General features: G+C 35.5%; 2 protein-coding genes across 3 annotated transcripts in view; one reads left to right on the forward strand and one right to left on the reverse strand.

Annotated features, from left to right (window-relative positions):
- PPP4R4 (protein phosphatase 4 regulatory subunit 4) overlaps nucleotides 1-10,837 on the forward strand; it is a 60,136-nt gene extending 49,299 nt beyond the window's left edge. Inside the window, exons 17-25 of one of the 2 annotated variants that reach the window (XM_066321816.1) lie at nucleotides 463-607; nucleotides 1,486-1,527; nucleotides 1,619-1,690; nucleotides 3,602-3,677; nucleotides 4,105-4,185; nucleotides 4,521-4,614; nucleotides 5,049-5,119; nucleotides 5,874-6,009; nucleotides 10,688-10,837. In XM_066321816.1, the coding sequence (XP_066177913.1) occupies nucleotides 463-607; nucleotides 1,486-1,527; nucleotides 1,619-1,690; nucleotides 3,602-3,677; nucleotides 4,105-4,185; nucleotides 4,521-4,614; nucleotides 5,049-5,119; nucleotides 5,874-6,009; nucleotides 10,688-10,712 (742 nt within the window). In that variant the 3' untranslated portion in view covers nucleotides 10,713-10,837. The remainder of the gene's footprint in view (nucleotides 1-462; nucleotides 608-1,485; nucleotides 1,528-1,618; nucleotides 1,691-3,601; nucleotides 3,678-4,104; nucleotides 4,186-4,520; nucleotides 4,615-5,048; nucleotides 5,120-5,873; nucleotides 6,010-10,687) is intronic. The other variant, XM_066321814.1, reaches the window with a different exon arrangement.
- Nucleotides 10,838-14,204: 3,367 nt separating this feature from the next.
- SERPINA10 (serpin family A member 10) lies at nucleotides 14,205-22,420 on the reverse strand. Its single transcript, XM_066321804.1, has 5 exons — nucleotides 22,339-22,420; nucleotides 19,272-20,017; nucleotides 18,045-18,318; nucleotides 17,230-17,377; nucleotides 14,205-14,415 (listed from the first exon to the last, which is right to left on the reverse strand). The coding sequence occupies exons 2-5, from the start codon at nucleotides 19,975-19,977 to the stop codon at nucleotides 14,224-14,226; spliced, it is 1,320 nt and encodes a 439-aa protein (XP_066177901.1). The 5' UTR covers nucleotides 19,978-20,017; nucleotides 22,339-22,420; the 3' UTR covers nucleotides 14,205-14,223.
- Nucleotides 22,421-22,664: the final 244 nt, after the last annotated feature.

Consider the following 22,664-nt stretch of genomic DNA (forward strand, 5'->3'; position numbering starts at 1 on the left):
CCAGACATAAAGAGGAAGATAGAGAAGGGCTTTCTTTTCCTCTTTTTAGTCTCTCTGATACATTTTCATCCTTGCAGTTGTATGGAATTGCAGTAATATGATTTTTGGTGAGACTTGGGCTCCTTTGTACCAAATGGATCAGATTTCTAGGCTGTTTAGATAACTAATAAAGTCAGGTGTGCAAATAACTTGGAAAATCCAGAGGTCACCCTAATTTTCTAAATTAAAAAAAGCCCCAGACAAACCAGATATGTTTATGGACTGTATTCATGGTCTGTAGAGACTTTTGGAAAACACTATGTTTGGATACATAAGCAACAATCACTTCTTAAAAACAAGACTGCCTAACTTAATTATTTTGTGTCAAATGCTAGCATGCAATACGCTGAGAATTAATAATATATATAAAAACATCTGCATCAAAAAGTGATTATTTCAATTGATTGTGGGTTTTTTTTGTAGAATGAAGCTATGCTGTTTGTTGCCAAAAGTCAAATCTACTCTGAAGATTCCCACTGATAAGCATTTACTTCAACAGTTGGAATTATGTATAAGGAAACTTCTGTGTCAAGAGAAAGACAAAGATGTCCTGACTATTGTGAAAAGAGTAAGCATTTTTCTTTTTAAGCAGCATTTAATCTTGTGTTTATCACTGAAAGTTAAGATGACTAAAGTTATGCTTTCTGTTGATTTTTTTACTGTAAGAACAGGAGATTAAAAATTCCATTGTCTATTATGTTATTTTGAACAGTTAAAAGATGTAGTATAGTACGTTCTGTGAAATTTAGGAGTGTTGATGTTTCCTTGGTTACTTATATTGCAGTTATTTTGTAGTGATTCAAATTCAGGATTTTGGCTCAATGACCATTTATGAAAAAATAGCAAATGACTAGAGAAAGATTGAATGTTGATTCTAGTAAAACTCATCAGGTCTGTGAGACAGAGATATCTGTATATTTTACAATATACAGACAAAGCATTTGCACGATTTTAAAATTTTACAAATGTGTTTTTAATGTGAATATTCAAAAAAAGTACAACTTTAAGGAATGCCCATGTTTAGTCTCAAATTTAGAAACCATGAAGTGAAATAGCTTAAGTAGGTGGCTTCCTTACAGGGCCAGTCAGCAGGAGAGAGACTGGGTGAACATCTGTGTGAAACCCTCTGAGTTATACACAGATTCCTGAGTTACTTTTCTCAGTCCTGGTTCCTAAGCCTGTGCTATAGCTATTCTTGCTCTGGGGGCTTCCTTGAGTGTACTTTGATTTCTGTATAGATATTCTGTGAATCTGTTCATTGTGAGTCTCAGCAGGGCTCTGAGAATACTCTCTTGACACTTTTAAGCTGTATTTGTAAAAAAAAAAAAAAAAAAAAAAAAAAAAAAAAGCGTAGGCTTTAAATATTTAGGAAGAAAAGACAATTTTTTACTTCAAAGTGTGGCATGCCATTGAGTAATAATAAATAATGTTTAATTCTCTTTGTAGACAGTGTTAGAACTGGACAGAATGGAGATCTCTGTAGATGCTGTAAGTACTTACTAACTTTAATACTTACCAACTACTCTTCGTTTCCATTTTCATGTAGTGATTTTTTATTTTTATTGATTTTATTTTCAAGTTTCAGAAAAGATTTTACAAAAATGATTTACTGGATCAAGAAAAAAAGAGACAAGAACATCTTTTGGAAATGGTATAGTTTATCAGTATACTGTCATTATTTTTAAATAGTTTGTAGCTCCATATGAATAAGGCAATCATACTAAGGTAGGGGAAAGGCATATTTTGGAGAGACTGGATAGGTCATAATCTGTGTGTGGTTTCATTTTACACTTTTTAATAGGGTTAAGTGCTTCAAAGTAACATGTAACTTTTTTTTCTTTACTACCTAAATTTTGCTGTATCAATTAGAAAGGCAAATTTCAGTTTCTTGAGAAATACCATGTATAACATGATAAACTGATCTATGGAACACCTCAGAATTCACGTACAGCTTTCCTAGGCAAAGAAGTTAATCTCATAACTTCTTTTGTCCCAAGGCTTTCCTATTAGCCAGGAAAAAGGCAAAAGCAAAAGGCGGAAGTAGGCACTTTAGCACCTTTTGTCTTCACCACAATCTCCACAGAACCCCGATTAGACCACTGCAGTGTTCCTGTCTCTGCTGCCTCCCCTCCAGCCTGAGGTGGGAGAAGTTGAGCAGCTGATAGGATTCAGAAGATCCTAAAAATGTTAACATGGTTCCTCTGACTTGTAGTAAATGAACTTCTTTGTAGTGAACCACAAGAGATTCAAGAGTGTCCCAAAAATATCATTGTTTCCTACAGCTGTGGTCCACTTTGATGTCTGTAGGTATTATTGCATGTCAGTATGAATAAATACACCTGACCCACAGACTGCCTGCCACTTCCCATTGTCTCAAGCCAGCAGTTCAGCTTTGTTCTCAGGACCTGCATACACACACTCAAAATCTTGAACTTAGCTCTAGCAGTCTTCAGGTAGATACAGTTCATGCTTTTATACTGTAAGTATTTGTGTGGTGTAAAATAGCCTCCAATGTGCTCTGTGTTCCTGTGTATTGTATGATGACATCAAATGTTACCCTGTTTCTACAGCTATATTTAGAAAAGCATCTGAATTTTTATGATACAGGCCTATGTGCATCCCTTCTGTATCACAAAGGCTTCATTAAGCATTGTCTGTGAGAGGCATGCTTTTGGGGAGCCTGAGATGGGCACAGTGAATTGTGACATGCTGCAGTCCCAAACAGATGAACAGGCATTCAACCCGCTTAAAAGTATCTGAATGCTAAAGATTTTAATATTGAATATGTTAGTAAGTTTCCTTAATTTTAGTAGCTGACTTTGTAGAAACTATTTTCAAGCAACCATGACCTGAATTAGTTACTTCTTTCTTTTCTTGATTGGGTAGTAATTAGAACTACATGAAAAAAATAGAGCAATTATGGTTCACATAACAATTTTTATTATGAAAATAATATAGAAAATAAGCTAATATTGTATAGTTTTTTGAAATTGGAGTGATATTTATTCACCAAACTGAATGTACTTTTAGGCTGGGTAGTATTACAGAAGAGCAAATAAATTCCATGAACCTGAACAATTTTACATAGTTGATTTTTTCATAAAGATTTATCAACTGTAAATGTTAATTTTAGACCTTGATAAGGTTTGAATATATGTGACACACCTTAAAATTTAAGAAAAACATTTCCATTGAATTGTATGAAATAAATGTGTTGCTTCTTCTATTTTCAGAATGTCTGTGTTACAGAAATTTTTTAGATTGCCAGCTGCCAATGTCTGTATTTTTTGAATATTAAAAAACCCTAAAGCCAGGCATAATTTTAATTCTAAGTTGTAGATATGAACTTCAGCTCTGAGCTTTCTTCAGATTGTGGTTTTTAAATTAGATATTTAAAAATACCCTGTACCCTGATTTCTTTCTGTGCTACTTAATTGGTTCCCTGGATATTCATCAGGGATTGTACTATAAGCAGTAGACAGTATAAATTAACTGTTATTTGGAAACACAGTTTATTTACTTTTACCTGAGTAAAATCTAAGAAAATTATTTATTCTTTTAGGAGCAATTAGAAAAAGAGAAGCAGAAAAATGAAGGGAGATCTACAAATATTAATGATAAAATGTTTGAAAAGAAGCGTAAGTTTGTTTATTTGTGTACATGTTTATGCATGCTTTACTCTTCTACAAAGGTAGTAGAGAAGGGAGCAGGAAAAAGACACTTCATGCAATAAATAGAGATTTAGAGAATTAGAAATTGAAAATATAAGTTGTTTCTATATATTTCTGAAGTTCTTTATGAAAAATTGCCTCATATTATATAAAATATATAATTATATATATGTTTTGTTTTGGCTTTATTAATAAAATGCATTACTGTTATAGTTCTCTGATATTTTTCACTTTGAGATATAGTGTGGTATTTCTGAAGTGCTAGTAGCACTGGATTAAATATTATTACTTTTATTAATCCAGGACTGTGATATGTTATGTCCTCTCTTTTATATAAATTTAAGTTTGAAGAGAGAAGGGATTATACTGGATTTTTCTCTTTTTTTTTTTGTAGGTAGAGACAGTAAAACATCATCAGTGTTGGCAAAAAGTATCAATCTCTCTCTTTCTGGAAGCTCTTCTGGTACATCAGCAGGTAAGAACAGTTCAAAAACTCACCTGGAACACTTTGATCTCACATCATCAGGTTAAATCCCAGCAAAGCTGCTGTTGACATCTGTGGACCCAAGTTTTATCTACTGCATAGAGGAAAGTGTTCTTCTAGAACTGAATGTATTTTCTATGGTTTTTAGTTTCGTTTTACTCTGTAGTATGTAAATAATGACCTAAGGTTTATTTTTTTAAATTGAAGTATTTAAATCATCTCCTTCCTTCATTTGCCATAGGTTGACAGAAAAATATATTTAAAAGTGCTCTTAATTACTGAGGAAATGCAATATTTGTATTAAAAAATGTTCTTTATAATTTTAGGCAAAGAAGAAAAAAAATCCAAGCTGGTTCGAAGCCAATCTTTCAGTACTCAAGTACTGCATCCAAAATACAGCAACATAGACAAGTGTCCTAAGTATCTTTATAATCTTCTTTGCTTACCTCATAGGCAAATGTTTGCTAATAGACTGCTTTTCTGAAATTAATGCTCACGGATCTCTTAAAGTAGTGATGTGCTCTCTGAATTGTGACTTGTCTTTTCAGCTTTCTGTTTAATTGATTAACTGAGGGAAGAAATACCATCTAAGGCATGCTGAAGCCTAGAAATTATTATGAATTCCTTTTAAGTTAATACGTCACCTTTTATCATGTATTAAAATCATTTTCAATATGAATTGGTAAATCTAATTTAGTACATTTCTTCAAGAAATTTCAGCATAAATTTCTCATTTAATTTCTCATATAAATGCAGAAATAACCTCCAATATATTAAACAGCAGGATGATACAATTGAGAGGAACACTTTTGGAAATAACCAACTTGGTTTTGTTTTGTTTGTTTGTTTTAAAGTAAAAGTTCTGCTACAGGATATACATCTTCAGTACCAGGGATGGGAAAGAGTTGTATGTTATCCTTTAATGGTAAGCAGGCTATTGTAATGTATTTTACTTCAGTTTTATTTGTGTAGGTGTTGAATATATGGGCCTAATTAGACAGGCATACTCTTAAGATGTCATTTTCCTGAAGAAAGCAGAATAAGAGATATCCAGTACATTTGGGCATTTAAGTTCTAGTCGATTAGGTGTATTTTTCAGATTCTTTTTGTTTTCTACACATTTGTTTTAATTTACATTTAAAAATAGTAAAAATAAACTGAGTTTGTCATGTCCTGGTTGGAATTTCAGATATCATTAAAAGATTGGGTTTTGAGGGGAGTGAATATTATGTAAAACTTCTACTGAATTAAGAGAGAGAAACTACTGTTTGCAGTTCTGTCCATTCAATTTTAAAGAGTTTGGATGACTAAAGATAAGATTGAGATGAATGGCTTCCTAGACAAACCTGTCTTTCCATTCACCAGTAGGCACTAGGCAATTAAATTACATTAAAAGGCTAAATTTTAAGCAGCTGAAGATTGGCCCAAGAAATCACACTCTTTACATACATTAAATGTATTCATGTTTTCTTTGAAAATATGTGTTCCAGTTATTTAGTGAGACTTTTTCATAAAAATACTTGAAGAAATGTTAAGTAGAAACTATTCCATTAAAATTTTGGATGAGTGCCATAGGAAATGTGCCACTATTGCCACAGGAAAACCAGCTCATTCTGTTTACTTTCTGTGCACTGTTTTCAACCAAAATTCTTTGTCTAAGCTGCACCTCTGTGTTTCAGATGATTCATTCCGGACTCATTCTGCTGGGAACAGTGGGAATGCTGCCTTCCCTTCTAGCTGTTCTCGCAGCTTATTCAACTCAGCTGACCAAAAGAACAATGGAAGTAAGGAGAGTCAGTCCCGAAAGATGAGCATGTAAGTTGTTGACAAGATGTTAAACTGAGCCTAGGGGTAATGTTTTCAAAAGGAACTCGAAAGTGCCCTGTAAAATTAGGCCTGTATTTATTATACTTCACACAGATCTTGAAACACTAAAATAGCAGGGTAGAAATGTGATGTATGCAATTATAAGTGTTTCTAAGATGGCATTACCTTCTAATTAGTCTTTCACATTGTTTCTCCTGCATATATTTGCATTTAGTTGGTACATAATTGAGAGGGTTTAATGGGACAAAGTGAAGATTAGTGCCTTTGATATGTAATAACTACAGTCACAATGATTTAGCTGCCTGTAGTTGGAGAAATAGAAGTATTTTTAGACTACTTAGTTTTTCATTTTCCCTCTTTTTGTGGACTTATATATGTTTATGTATCGTTATATAACAATTCTGTGATGAATCTTGAAACTTATGATGAACTGGTACTGGTACTTGTTAGTAATGCTGCTTTTTTTGCCTTACCATAGCCATTTAAAAAAGCCAAAAATTCAATGCCAGGCATCTCCCTCAGGCTGCTTTCCTTTAAACATCAGCCTGTGCTGTTCAGCATTTTGCAAGAACAAAATCAAAGATGTATTTTTTGCTCCTGTGCTAAAAGTGTAAGTCATAGAAAATCACTGTGGCATATACTCACCCAAATCTCTCTAGACTCTAGCAGCAAATCCCCTGCAGATTCCTTTTACACTAACTAAATTACTGTCATTGGACTAGCTGTAATTTTGTGGGCTCAAACTGAGACTTTTCTTTGCTAGCAGAGATTTGCATTCTTAGCCAAGGCAGAATGGAGAAAGGGAAGGGGCCAGCTGCAGCAAGAAAGGGAGTCTGGGGAAGTAGACTTCAGTGTAACAGAAACTGCAACTGGACGCTAAGATAGGAAAGAGGAAACATACTGGTTTGCCAGGTATAAGGAGGCAACGATAGTGATGGTCTGTTTTGATAAATTAAATGTCTGTATGAACAAGTTTTTACACTTCCGTATTTTCAGTTTCTTTTAAAAAGCATACCAAAACATCTCCTCAGCTTTTCTCAGGATTTTAGGTTAATAAAATTACTAATTGTAAAATAAAGCACTCAAAAGTTTAACAAAAAAGGAATTTCTCAGGACAGTATTCATTTAGTTCCTTGTGTACCTGATTTTTTTTCTGCTGGAATTCTACCATCTTCACTGTGCAAGATAAATTGTTTTCTGGAATGAACTCAAGCTTGCATAGTGACCTATAGTTTTTAAAACTGCTTTTATTTTGTAGAGGAGGTCGGAAGATGCATTGTGAATGCAGATGGACTGATTGTTTGAGTTAGTGGTTGCATAAGGACAGTACTTTAAGATGCCAAATCACTTTGCCCTCTGTCCCTGTCTTTGCCAGTGTCTAATGGCTTCTCTTAGTACTCCCCACAGTTCTTAAGACTTTTTATAGATGATCATTAGGGGGTCACTTATTTCAATGTGCACCATTTCAAAGTCAGCAGTTAGATTAGTAGACATGCTGACATTTTCAGCTCTCTATACAGTAAATGGGGCATTTATCTTGAGAACATAAAATGTCATGGAGTGCTACATAGTTTCAAAAATTAGATGTGCTCAAAACCTTATTTTCTTTCACTCTAATCACTGTATGCCTCTTTTCCTCGCTTTAAAACCAGAAAATTAGTTCTAATGTTGTAAATATTTTTAGCAATCTGTAGAAATTCCAATTACTTGCTGTCCCACAAGGATTTGGGGAAAATGAATGAATTAATATTCACAAAGTAGTGATGTGCAAAGGTTAGTTAGACATATATTTTATATCACATAAAATGTTTCCAAATTTCAAAGTTTTTTTCTGTCTTTCATTTAAAATAGAACTGCTGATATCTTTTGGTCAAATACAGAGGGACAGGAAAAGGCTCACACAGAGCAGTTTGCACTTTTGTCTTCAGGCAGGAGAGTGGAATGTAAGAAACACAAACTTCAAGTCTCTATGTGCCATTCCAAGTGAATACCTTAAGAACAGAGTATTTGAAAGTAGGTATCTGATCAAACACAATGGTCTGAGTGATTTGTGTGGTTCAGAAAGTCCCTGAACTGCATTGGGTCAGAAGCTAAAGAGAATACACCAGGGGAAGAAAAAACATTTTTGGTGAAAGAAGAGGAAGTTAGGAGGTCCTACATTTAGTTCAGAGTAAGAATTTTAGTGTTCTTATGGGAAAAGACAAGGTGGTTTAATGTCTGCTGTGGTGTAGATTCAACTCCTCTTTTGTAAACTGACCCAATACTTCACTGTTTTCGTAAGAAAATGAAGCAGCTCTATAAGGAGATATTAAGAGATACAGATACAGGAATGTTTGGTGGTAAATGCATTCAATCATATATATGTTTAGCTGTACTTTTTATCTTTCTTCTACTTGGGAAGTCAGGCCTGGTGCTAAATAGATGCACAGTTAAACTAAAAGAAACCACAACAAAACAGCAAAAATATCACTTTCAAGGAAGCATTATTTTCTAAGTTGAATGATAGAAAAAATTGATATCCAAATATATAAGCAGCTGATAGAAATCACTCTGAGAGAAGAATTTGGCAGTTGTACAGTGAGAGGTACAATTGAATAGATGCTCATCAGTGGCATCACCTTTGGTGGACTGACTAAGGCAGAAAACTCACTAAGGTGAGAAAATAATAATTGGGGGTTTTTTTAGACTGTATTATCATGCAGATTTATGTATGTGCTGGTTAAAATTTGCACTGACCTTCTCAGTTCTGGCAAGACCTAACTTTTAGTTTGCTGGCTCTGCAACTTGACTAAGAAAACTTCTAATATGTTTCTTTTTCTAAGTAAATATGTGGAAGTCTTTTCTTAGCATACTCATGCATTCAAACATTAAGTTTGAACTAATTCATAAGTGTGTGCCAATTACATTTTTTTCTCTTTTTGAAAATAACATAGGTGCAAGAAACAAAATAGTAAATCGTGATCCAGTGCTCACAAGCAGGTGTCAGGGAAATATTGTTTTAGTGTGAGTTGCTAGGCCTTAGGTAATACTCAGGTCATAGAAAATGCCAGAATTATGCTAAAGCAGCACCTGTATAAGTTAATGGGGGAATCACAAAAGAGATGACTACCTGCTTTAAGTACCTGATAGAATAGGAAAGAATCAGAAAGAGGACTGGTTCAGTAGTTTGTCCCACAAGAGATCTTACTTAATTTGCAAAGCAGAGAAGTTTTTCTGACTTTCTGTTGAAGAGTTGCCAGTTAGATCATGAATCATCCTAGTGCAGACATTGACATAAATCACGAACACTGTGTTCTGTCAAAGCAGTTTGATCTTGTATCAGTATGCTATGTAGCTTTATTATATTATTTTGAATGTTTTCAGCTTTATGAGATTAAGCTTTATGAGAATAAGATGTTTTGCTTGAGTTTATAATGCTGTAACGTGTCTGCAAATGTTCAACATGCAATTGTTTAAAACTATTTAGAAACTTTATAGATTCATCAATTAATATATCCACTTTATAGATAGCGTTTATGTATTTTGCATCTTGCCCATAGACACACAGATATTGGCTGATTTTATTTCACTTTGAATCAAAAGTTTCTTCAAAGATGTGTGGTACAGATTTTGCATCTTGTAAAAAGAGGGAGTAGATTTATTGTTGCATAAAAACTAACTTTCTAATAATAAATTAGAATTTTCTAATAATAAATTAGAAAGTTAATGTTTATGGAACAATAAATCTAAATAAATAACAGTATTTTATAAGATAGTCACAACTGACCTATAAGACATCCAGTTTGGTCCATGGCCATGATGTACCTGTTAAATGTTTCAGATAAGTATCTTAAAGTAATGTCTTTCATCCAGTCATTTAATTGCTTAGAAAGTGAAGCACAGTATGAAATAATTCTGCCACTTATCTGCTACACTTTGAGTTGGTTACTTACAGCTTTAATCATGTTTTCATCATGACATTTAAGATGCTGGAAGTTCCGAGTTCCAGTGGGAATGGCATGTGTTTTGCATCCCATTTCTATGATGAGGCTAGTAGGTATCCTGACACTGATATATTATCATGTAATGTATGCAGCTTGGCAGTTTTAGAACAGTTAAAGAGAACAGTATGTTGTGTTATTTGTAAATGATACTGTAAAACATTGATGCAAATTAATATTTCCAAGAGTTCTAAAAGTTATGCCCCATTCTTTGAAATATTTGTAAATTATACAAATAGTTGTTAATTGACACAGCTACTACTCTTTGAAACTGAAAAACAATATATCTAAAGATTAAAAAAATTAAGACATGAAAAATCCAGAAATTACCCAAATGACCTTTGGTTAACAAAACATCTAGAAATCACAGTGTAATGTGCCAGACTTTTGGCACTTTTTGTAGCTGTGAGTAGACTGCTTGTACCACCTTGACCAGCTCACTCAGATGGATGTCTACAAGACCTTCTGTAGACAACTTAATGGAGAACCTCACCCTTCTTGAGAAGAATGGCCTCAGAATATATCCATTTGGCTTTTTTAGTGGGTGCAATAGAACAGCTTGTAATTTTTAAAGTATAGCAGCTAACAGTTATGTTAAAATGTTGTGCACAATGGCAGTTTAATGTGTTATGTAATTTAATAATATAGTAACAACCTATTATGTGTGCTTCTTCTTTTGCATGAAGAAAAAACAGAAAATCAAATTCCTAGATCATCTGACAGAAAAATGAGGGAGCCAGAGACTGGAGGAAGCAACGTTCTGAAGGGACAAGATGGGAGCAGCAGATGGGACTCTGTAATGCCTGGCCTGAATAAAATGCATCCTGCAATGATAAAAATTTAAAAAAATCTTCTAAATAGAATTCCAAGCTGTAAAATATGTTTTGATAAGCAATGTAATGGTGGCAGAATTCTAACATTGTAGTGAAATGATATGAAATATAATGTCAGCTATGTGCTCTTAACTGCTGCAGCTAAGGAGAAGATTTTGTTTTCTTCGGTTATGCCTTTGTAGTTTGAAGTCTTGGATTTAGAATGCACATACCTATTATTTAATTGGCTTATTTTCCATCATAGCAACTCTTAGCTCCCATATTTTAAGCAAGAAATAGAAGGAATTGTTATGAATGTGAAAAAGTAATCCCACATTTTAAAGAATCTGCAAACCTAGTTTAAGACCAAAGTCCAGAATCATTGCTCAGTCTATAAAAAACATAGACTTTTAAAGCATTGTGCTGTGAATTTGGAATTAATGTTTTTAGAAGTACTAAGTTAATAAAAATTCTGTGTAAGTTTCAAAGCAATCTAAAAGCAAATGTCTCCAGATGATGTAAAAAAAAAAATATTTCGTAAGTTTTATTGTATAAATACTTTTGTTTTAATTTTAGTATTTCGAATTGTATTTTCACTTTAATAATTCATAATGATGAATCTGGTTTTTAATCAGCTGCTATTGCAAGCTGTCATGGTTCAGTGATGTCATCTGCATTTGTTTGTATTAATGCTAATGTTTATATCAAAATTTATGTGGAGAAACATGCAATCATATTTTGAAAGGTTCTATCTATGCCAATACTTGAGAGAGAGAGATTATGAAGCTATTGTCAGCTTCTCTTTCAAAATGGAGGCAGCATAAATATATTGATATCAGAAATATATGGTTTTTAAATTTATTGGTGTATGATAAAGATGATCTGGTCTGTGTATGCATATGTGTGTGTGGTTACTTTTTATAATGTAAAAAACATGAATGATGATTTACTCAAAATAAAACCTAGGACAATGCTGTACATGCATGTTCTTGAAAAAATTCTCAGGGCATCTTTTATAATTAAAATAAATAAAAGCACTTACCTATGGAGGGTGTTTATTTAACATAGTAATAATGCTGGATGTATGCTGTCTGTGTGAAGTACAAAAAGTTTCTTTTTATTAAGCACTGTCTGAACTCTTAAGCTTCCTACGTCACAGTTGGATTTAGCTGTATTCTCTGTCTTAAGTCACAGGCATTGTCTGGGTTCTGTGGAAATACTTAATTTTTTGGTTTGTTCTTCAGCTGTGCATAGGATCTTGTAAATCACAAATTTATTTAAAAGATTCTGTGAGTTTTATGATGTGTAATATTCAGTATTGATATAGGTGTACAGATGACTTGGGCTGGCTCCTCCTGGGTTCTGCTTCTGGTTCATTAATGCAAACAGATACTCCCAGTTCCCCAGGCACAGCTGACTCAAGTGCCAGCTACAGCTGCTCACCTCTGGGCCACAGGAGACTGCTCAGTCTGTTCTTAAGGACCAAATTCAGATAATCAGTAGCCAGCTGTAGAACAGGACTCAAAACTGTTTGCCCTTTCGATGCTATTATTAAAGCAATGGTGAACAACCAATAAATTCAGAAATTTGAAGTCCTTTCTCCCCTTAATAAGCATATAATGAGTTCTGTGAACAGTCTGTCTTTTGTTCCTTCTTGGCTGTCACTGTCTGTCATTTTAGACTGATTAATTTATTTAATGCTGATAACATGTGCTCTACTCAATAACAAAAAATTCCTTCTATGTAATCTTTAAATGCTCTGTTTAGACATATTTTGGACTGGACATTTTCCTTGTGCAATGCCTCTGGTGTGTCTTGTGCATGTTTTCATCAGTCCTTTGCACTTACAGACCTCCTTCCAAGCAGAACTTACTTCTGGGTAAGTTCTTTTAAAGAGCAGCAGTGCATTTGAACCCTTGAGAGCACTGCTAATACCTGCTGGTCAGCTGTAGCTCTGGAATAACAGCTGAAGGTCAACTGGGCAGTGGAATTTGTTGGTTTTCATATAGACCAGTGGCAGGAAGGAGGGATTCTCTTTCTGGGTACATTTTTAATGCAGTCCAGAGTTAGGTTAGATGCACCTTCATAGTCTTGTCAGATAGCAGAGCCTCCCTCCTGAGTCCTTTTGTGAGCGGTTTACATCAGTATCTGGGCTGTTGTGGGCAAACACCAAATGGTAACTGAGGTGATTTTTAGAGATTTACCAGCTTTATCTGATAATGTATCTTTTGTATCTTCTCTAGCAGATGTATCTATGTGTGTTTACTGATTGACACCTGTTCTTTGCCAAATGGTTTTGAAAAGTCTTTTGCTCCTTTTTTGGCGACTATTTTGTGAAGGTTTTATGAGCAAGCAGAATAACACTGAGATCTGTTAGATGCATAAACCTGGAAGTAGCTTTTTTGCACTGTTTCGTACTTTATACATAGGACTGCTAATTAAAATCTATTCAATGTTAAGATCTTGTCATTCTGTCAGAACACTGCTCTACTTGAATTAAAAACATTTTGTTTAGATCATAGAAATATTTTTCTGAAACATCTTGGCAACACCTTTTGGATTTTAGGATCAGTTCTCTGAATTCCACTTTAATGGAGGTATGACTTTTCCTACTAAAGTCTGCCTTGGTTCAGTTTTAGAGTCCTGTTACATAGTTCACCCTGGTATCTAGATTATATTACAGGTAGAAATTCTGGGTTTAGGAGAGGGCAAGCTTTGTACTATGAAATAGTATAGGCCAGATTTTCCAAAATCAGAATACCTAAGTTGTTTTTTAGAATTATTTTGTTTTTTTATTCAAAGAATACTTTTAAAGCACATCATGTACTCTGAGAAAATGAGGTGATTTGATAGTCTGCATAAACGCTTTGAAAAGAGGTCATGCTGACAATGTAGACTTCATGATAGACTTATTTTCTACAGTAATAAAATAAAGATCTCTAGATCATAAATTCTCCTTTAGGGCTTGACGTTAGGCTTCTGTTTTTATAACTGGCAAAATTCTGCTAACATTGAGGTCACTGGGTTCTTTGGTCTCTGCAAGAGAAGATAACATTGAGAAATCTGCAGTGTGTGAGAATGAGCTTCCTGGATATTTTGGCATATGAGTGTCTGGGGCTTTTTATTCAGATTTATCACTAAAATATTAACTTTTGAAATTTCACTTCTGTGGTTGTTGGTTTTTCTTTTACCAAAGGTAGATTATGTAAGTCACATTTTTGTTGCTTTGAGCTTTAATGAAGTTAGCTTGTTATGTGGAATTAATAAAATATTACTTGGATTACTCTAGTGCTAGCTGGAGAGACAAAACAGATTTTCACGTTTCATATTTCAGTGTCTTTTTTATTCTAAAATAAATTTATAAAAATAATGCCTCTTGCATACCAAAGAATAGAAACTATTACCTTTATTCACATTTCTGTTGGATCAACCACCCTGCCAATGAACAGTAATGTTTTAAAAGTTTCTTCAAAAATCATGAAAAGGAATGGTCGGTCCACTTTGATGATAGGAGGCACTGTGAATGCAGTTATTTGTGACCCAGTTGCAGCTGCAGCCTCAGTTCCTTCTTCATCCACTTCAATAACTGCCTTTTGGACTACCTGAAGTGCAAGCAGAAATAAATATGTGACAGAAGTAAATATTAACATGAAGAGTGTTTTTCCAGGTGAAGGCATTCAGTTGAAAGAGGCTTCTGTTAAGGATTAAAATGAGTAGTTCAGTGCAATCTACCTGTGTCAGGCTGGTAGACCCCTGTGCTGTCTGCTTCAGCAGCAGAGGAGTCAGCGCAGCCACAGTGCCCACAGTGCTCATGGTGTGGGTGCTAGTTCAGGAGTCACTGCACTTTTCCACATTTCTGAGCACAGACCTCACTTAGAGATTGGGGTTTTGCATGAAGCAGCCACTGCATTTGTGTAGAGTGCTCCTCTTTGACACGTAACTGTGCAAAGGAGTTTCTCAGTTGTAGGAAATACGTTTTCACCACTCACAAACACTGACTGGCTGGATATGTCGTTCACAGCTGATTTTGTGAGAGCTTAGGGAAATGCACCAATCTTTGCTTTTTCCCCAGTATATTTCTAATTTGTACATTTGGTAGTACAGACTGAATATGTAGAGCAATGAGATACAGTCCTGGACTGCTTTGAAGATTTTCCTTTCCCACTGAAATTGCAGGGAATTTCAGGGAAAATTGGCAGAATCTTGATTTTTCATTTTTTCATCTTTTCCATTTTGTACTTTCAGCCTGCTTATATCTCTGAGTGCTTCTGCTGTGTTAGTGAACTATTGTGTATTGGTGAACTGCCCGGTCATCTAGTGGATTTCCAGCTCCTAAACTCCTAATTCTAGGAAATAATTATGTGAAAACTGTTGAAGGACTTCACCAGTGTTGAGCATTCTGCTACATATTCTTAAATAATATATTTGTCTTTCACAATTCACAAGGGACAGGATGCTCCTCTGGCACTTTGTAGCTGATGCACATATTGCTTCTAATATCAGTTATCAGCTCCTGTTAAAGTGTGATTTTTTTTTCATAACGCAATAGAGTTAACTGCTGAGAATCAGCATGAAAGTTACATGATCAAGAGGAAGGGAGAAAGTGCTGCAGATTGCCATTATATTTCCCAACAGTGAAATAGTTCATCCAAACTGAAAAGCTCTGCAGTTTTATCCATTAAATATTTGCTCTTTGGCTGTTACATCTTCCTAGAAAGGTTGTTTTCTTAAGCCACTGCAATTGTGAAAACCTGTAGGTTAAGCATGAGAGTTTTTGAAACTTGTATAGAAGTGTTTATTATACCACCCTGTTAACTAGCTAATCACAAAGGCTTCTACAAGGATTTGGTGTAGGGAGACTTGTAAGAGCAGCACCAGAAGGATTCTTTCTCATAGAGTACAAATACCCAAAAGGAGGGTGGAAAGAAGGTGGAGCCAGGCTCATCAGTGGTGCCCAGACAGGACCAGACGCAGTGGGCACCAGCTGAAACACACAAGGTTCACTCTGAACATCAGGAAACGCTTTCTCAAGTGATAGTGACTGAGCAATGACGCATGTTGCCCAGAGATACTGTGCATTCTTCCTCTTTGGAGATACTCAAAAGCTGTCTGGACATGGACCTCAGCAACTTGCTCTAAGTGACTCTGCTAGAGCAGAGCAGTCGGACCAGGTGACCTCCAGAGCTCCCTTCCAACCCTTACCATTCTGTGGTTCTGGGAAGCCTCTCCTGGAGTTATGGTCCTGGATCGTCAGTGCCATACAACCCTCCACAACCACAAGTATGCTACAATTTCCTTACATTAGTTTATAAAGCTAGGTTTTTAAATTCTGTGCCAGATTATTTTTATTTGGATCTTGTTTATAACTTCATCTTGTTTCAGATTTTTTGTTTAACTTTTACTGTAATGAATGAATTTTTATTTAGAATAAATTGCTTTTCATCTTGTTTCTGCACACTCCATTCTTGTGGGCACAAGTATCTGTGTTATGTCTTTCACCTCCTTTCTTTGACCATGCCCTTTAATTTCTTATTATCAGCAAATTGTCTTTTTTATAGACTAGCTGTTTCTTTTTCCTAAGACATCTCTGGTCACATAGACGTACTCCTTCTTGATATTGATGTGATTGACAAGTCCTTTGTCCTCCATTCTCTTCTGCCTCTCATTCTGCCTCTGCTTTTTATCAGTCTTCTGAAATTCATCTATGCTTTCCCTTAAACAGTGCTACAAAATATCTCTTCCTGCTCCTCTTTTTCCATGGGGCTGTGTTCCTGTCTTCTTGCCCATCCACTTCCCTTGCCTTTACCTGTTTAAATGTTCTTTAAAAGTTTCAGCATACAAAGTGGAACATCTGTGTGGGTTGGAGCACAACTATATTGTGCCAATCCTTTGCTGTGAGATTCTGGTTTTTCTCTTCCGTGGTATGCAGAAGGAAAAGCAGGACTGCTTTGAATTTTCTTCCTCCCTGTTACCTTTTTGACATTTTGTTATTTAAAATTTCTAAGGTTCTTTATTTTTTGAGAAGTATACCTGTCTCCGAACTGTGTATGAGGAGTTCTTTCCTTGAATTTCTTTCCTTGCCCTGGCTTCTGCCATTTGACTGTCATTTACAATGTCTTTTTCGTTCACAGTATTTGTGAAATTCTGCTCATTCCTTGCCAACCATATTCCTCTTGAGGCAGAGCTTTTCTCCTGTGATGGGTTAGCTTTGGGAGGTGTTGAGCCCCTAGTAGATGTCATTGCCCCTTACCTCTACACACCTCTGACTTGAGGTGGGGTCTGTCCTGATTAAGAGGCACATACCCAGCAGATGAGGTACTTTGCTATTAGTGTCCCTATAAATTTGTATGACTGCCTTGGCTGGGCCATTTATATACTACTATAATCCAAACAGCAAACAATTTTAGGAGGCTTACCTGTGAAACTGCTACGCATTCGTGATCTGTCAGATGACTGAGATCTGCTGAACGTGTGAAGAGCTTTTTAATTCCAAGACCTTGAAGCAGTTTCTTCATTTTGTATTTTTGCTCTAGTTTAAACTTTGGAAATGAAATATCCACTTTTCTGTTAAAAAAAAAAAAAAATCAATGCAATCAGTAGGTTACTTGACTGCTGAAATGCACACTGCTCAGGAAATAAGGTTTACACAGGAAAAGAAGGGACAAAAACTGAAGAGTCTCTGCTGGAATTTAGGTTGGCAGAAAATATTTTCTAATCTGTTGACTGCCAGTGATGCTAGAAATAATTTCCTTCTCTGTATAAATACTTCCACCAGCAGTTGCAGTGTCCTGATACCAGGATAACACTAATTTAGTGACTGGTGAAAAGAACTTCAGCAACTACATTTCACAGGAATCATTTGGGTTTACATTTTTATATTCAAATTTATCAATTCCTCTGGGTTTCCCCTGGTAAGAAGTGTTTAATAAATGCCTAGGGTTATTGTGGATTTTGCTCGGCAGTACTAAATTTAAGAAGAGAGACAACCTAAGGAAAAATATAGAAAGACTCATGCCCTCACAGAGAGAGACATTTTTAACTGAGATGAGCCAAAGTTTTGTCCACTCAGAGTCAAAACTTCCAAACTCCATCAAGACTCTGTAGATATCTCTTGCCACAGAGATGCTACCAAGGGAAAAGGCTTAGGAAGACCAGCTAAACTTGGCTGGGCTTTGTTGCTTTGCTGCAGTAGACATCAAAGACATTAGGGCCCCATGGGTCAAAGCAATACCTGGTTTTCATGTTTCCAAGCCAGGATTCCACAAGCTCTGTAGTCAAATGGTCTTCAATTGAAATGTAGTCTCCCTCTTTTTCTGGGATAACAAGCAGCATGTAGGCATTCCCTTTGTAAGGTATCTTTATCACAGTGCATCTTAAGTTCTCATCAAAAGTTGAATTAATTTTATCTGACTTGAACATCATGGGTACCTGTACACTTCTGTATTTGTTTATGTGGAAAGTCTCTATTTCTGTGAATTTGGAATTAAATGGATAGACCCACTTGCCTGAGGAAAGAAAGAAATTAGAAAATTATGTGTGTTTAGATTTGTTAAAAAAAATGTCCCAAAAAGTTTAAAAGACTATAGGATATTTTCTGTATCTAGTTGAAGTGGCTGTCAGTTATGTCTGGGATAAGAGGATGACAATTTCAGTATATTTTATGTTTCTTGTATTTAATTTTTTTACAGAAAACCCCAAAGTAATCCCCAAACTGCTTCATTTGCACAGAAAGAAGGGAAATATTTATCTATGGTTGATTAGTTGCCACTCAAGTTTAGAATTTATGTTCTCTTTGTTTTATAAATGCTTGGTGAGCATCTAATCTTTCCTAACATGTAACCTTCTCTGAAATTCTTTCCCAGATGATCAGTATCCTTTATTTAATTTAATTATCCAATATTTTGGGTGGAGATTCACTGACATCTCCATGGAATGGTTTCTGCCCATCCACTGGTATTTTTTTCCCCTCCTCCTATAAGGTAATATAATGGGGTATTTGAGTTCCTTTGGGGCAGATGGTGCTTGATGGAAATAGAGAAAATATTTCTGTTTCAATTATTTTGTGTACTGTGTTAAATCAGTCCATGATTTTGTCCCAGTATCCAGCATTTAAGACTATTGTGATTAAGACTTTTTCATTTTAATGGGTGAATGAAAATAAAAAATTGTTTCTTCTCATAAAGGGGGATAATTTGGAGATGGACTGAGATAGTTTGATACAGGGCTTTTTGTTCTCTTTGAGACTCCATTGTATGAAAGACAGTATAGAAGAACTGTGGTTCCCTATAATGAAAAATAATTTCCTATTAAATAAGCTTAATAGAAAAAAGTAAACTTTGATAGATTCACAGAGAAAACAGGACATCTAAATTCATTTAAACTCCCCCTAATGTAGCTGAAGTTAGAGTTTTGATTCTCCTAATAAATAATTATTCTGCAAAATAAAAACAGCAATTACCTTTAAAGACAATGTAGTCCACAAGCACCAGTTTATTATGGCGGTCCAGCTCTTCAAAAAGCCCTGAGATTTTTCCTTTGGTCGTTTTGTTAATGTTTTGATTGATGAAAAGTTTTGCCTGTGTTAAGTTTTCAAAGTCCACTTTCAGGAATTCCATATCAAAGTACTGCTTAGATAAATTCAGGAAAGACTCCTTGAGTCTGAAGTCCTTTTGAATAAAAGAAAAAATACCTTGCACGAGGAGAAATTCTTCATTCGTTGTGATGTTACCTTTCAGTTGTTTAAACAAAGCTGGTAAATGTTGGTGATTCACTCTGTCCTTCACAGCCTGGAGGTTTAGACCTTTTACAATTTGTCTGTATGTTTCTCCTTTGGCTGCCATCATATAGACACTCATGAGAGCTGACACAGAAAGGGGAGAGATGATTACATTGTTATCATGTGTCATTGCAATTTTTCTGTAGAGGTTAAATCCAAAATTTGCAGTCTTTTCAGTGAAGTTGTGAAGAGTGAAGTCTTCAAGACCTTGGTCTTCAAAAGGGTTAGAGATATTTTTGTGATAATACCACTCTTTGGAAATACTGATGTTATTCCTTTCCAAGAAATTACTCTCTTTTTCCTCCTTTGGAAATTTAGGTTTAATATCAGCCTTGATTAATTCAAAGCATATTTCACTTAAGAGAAGTATGGAGATTCCTGTTTTCATGTTGACATCCAATAATGAACTCTTTAGAGTTATTTTTCCCCTAGGAACAAAAAAAAAGGCAACAAGATGACTTTTTAGTCTGTTCTTCCATTCACAGTGCAAAAGGTCATAGATGTAGTGAAGTGGTCTTTCTGCATCTTCAGGGTATATACTCTAAACCTGGCCAACAAAATTTTCAGAGAAGACTAGGCAGATCTTACAGAACACTTCAGACAAACCTTAGCATCAGAAATTGTGTAAATTTGCAAATGAAATACACCTTGCAAGCATAAAGTGCAAACATGATCATCATCCATCCTTTCATTAAAGAAATATACGAAATTCTCTCCCATACAGGAGTGTTGAACTGCATCTTACAGAAAAATTTTGAATGGCCACAATCTTTGGAGATGCATTTTCCCATTGTAAATTAAACAGGATGTTCAAGACCACCAAACCTGGACAGATTCCTTTTGTATAGCAGTGGACAGAGGGATAAATGAGATTAAAAGATGGATTATATAGCCCATCATTAAAGTAGTAAGAGATTCAACAGTCTAGAATCACATGACAATTGTTAACTACTCCTTTTTAGTTAAAGATCTGTAACAGCAAATTACGGTCATTGTATAATTTGTGATTGGGCATATGGGAAAGCTGGTTTTATCCAATTTATTCGGAGTTCAGCTGAATTTCACAGTTGGCTGATTCAGGCTGTGGGAGTTAGTCCTGAAAAGGTATGTTGATGCGAGTACTGAAGCATTTGGGTGCCAAGTCACGAGGTGCTTTTGGCAGTCAGGTGCTGTGCTATTTTCTTTTGAGATAATAGGTCACGTTCTGTACTTGCTGCAACACAGATGGGCTGTCATGACTTAATCGGGAGGCAGTGAATTCAATGAATTTTATGCCTGATCTCAAGTGCATGGCAGACAGAGAATACAGCAAAACATGCAGCAAATATGTTGTGGATTTTTTTTTCTTTATTTTTCTTCCCCATTAACCCTTTATTTATTTTTAATGAGATTCCCAGTGTCTGTATTTTCAAGACTGGAGCATGGAAGGGGATGACTTGATTTCAGCTCCTGCCTTGCTGGTCAAGCAGTGCATGCAACTTCTGGAGTGCTGGGATACTCCCTGTCCACTGGCAGGCTGAAGAAGGGCAGCTCAGAGCTATTGCAGTAACTGCTGAGCATTTTGCCTCTGTAGTGACCCACTTCAGTGGGAAGTAACAGAGGCACAGAGGTCCTGTTCCTGCCGCAATGCTGTACCTGCCCTGGCAGAGAAGAAGGTTCTTTCCTCTGGGAGTCATCCCTGCTTTGAAGAAGCATCCTTGGACACTGCAGCCAGCTCTAGCAAAGAGGCAGGGATTATAAAATTTTGCTTTTGATCATATTCAGTCACAGGGAAAGGATTTTCTGCAGCAGCAGTCCCTCCCTCTAGAAGAGCCTCAGGCCTAACTGCCCATCAGGCAATGCAGAGTGCAAGCTCTTCCTCATCTTTTCTAGGCAGGATGCAATTCCTGCACAACATCCAACAGTGTTGCATTTGGCAGACGTCACTGTTGGGTCTGTCTCACTCTGGGAAGTCTGGGACAGTACTTGGCTCAAGAGGCCACCAGCTTCCTCCAGGAGATGTGAAGGGACTGACTGTGCAAAGTGCTGAGCTGCCTTCCAGAGGGCTCTACCTTCCCAACACAGATAGGTTTTGGTTGGAAATGGCAGGACAAATGCAGAAGCTCTTATTTACAGGTTTGTCCTAAACTCTTCAACATTCAAAAAAAAAAAAAAGATTCCTGAATCCTCAGGCAAGCACACAGAAAACTGCCACCAATTTGGGTGTAATGAACAGGGGAATAAGAACCTTGCAGCTGCACTAAATAATCACTGCAAATCTGAGGTTGCAAACATTTAAAGTTAACATTACAGCAGCTGTATCATTCATCTTTCTAAGTCAGAAATAGAGCACGTCCTCTAGAACTAGGAAAAACAGTTCTGGGAACAATAAAGCAGAATTTATGTACATTATTGACTTGTATTTTTATACCTGAGTGAAGCTTATTGCTAATTTTAGACAACTCACTTTATTTGTTGAGCAGACAGTTCATTAGTAAAGTGTATGTTAAAGCAAAGTGAACATTATTTCCATTTAAAAAAAATTATTTTTAGTAATATCAAAGAAAGAAGCTTCTTGTGCTAATGCCTTTTTCTTCTGAAGGCATTAGAGCAAGAGAAAAATATATCAGAAGATGATTAAGGTCTACAACCATTTAAAACATCACGTCTAGAGAATCATTGATAAATACGTAAAATTGCATTTTATCTATATCTATATATATATAAATATAATCTTTCCTTTAAATGCTTTATATAAATCTTATCTTACCTATTAGGTAGCTCTTCTGTTACTTTTCTCAATCAGTTATGTTTAAAAATGAGATGAAGATGTCTGTGGCATTTAGAAGTTTTTGAACAAATATTTGCTCTTCCAAAGACTGATAATCTGGTTTTGTCCGTTATAAATTAACTGCTTTATAAACACTGAATATGTGTTTCCAATAAATGGCATAAGAAGGGAAGGGTATATTCCAGTAAATATGTTGTGTTTTTCATGAGAAACAAGAGAAAAATAAATTCTTTGCATTTAACCCTTCAGCACCCTATCAGGATGTGTACCCCCGAATCCAACAGCCCATGAGAATTATTCTTCAG

The sequence above is a fragment of the Sylvia atricapilla genome, chromosome 6, assembly GCF_009819655.1.
Source record: "Sylvia atricapilla isolate bSylAtr1 chromosome 6, bSylAtr1.pri, whole genome shotgun sequence".
In the NCBI taxonomy this organism is placed as follows: Eukaryota; Metazoa; Chordata; class Aves; order Passeriformes; family Sylviidae; genus Sylvia; species Sylvia atricapilla.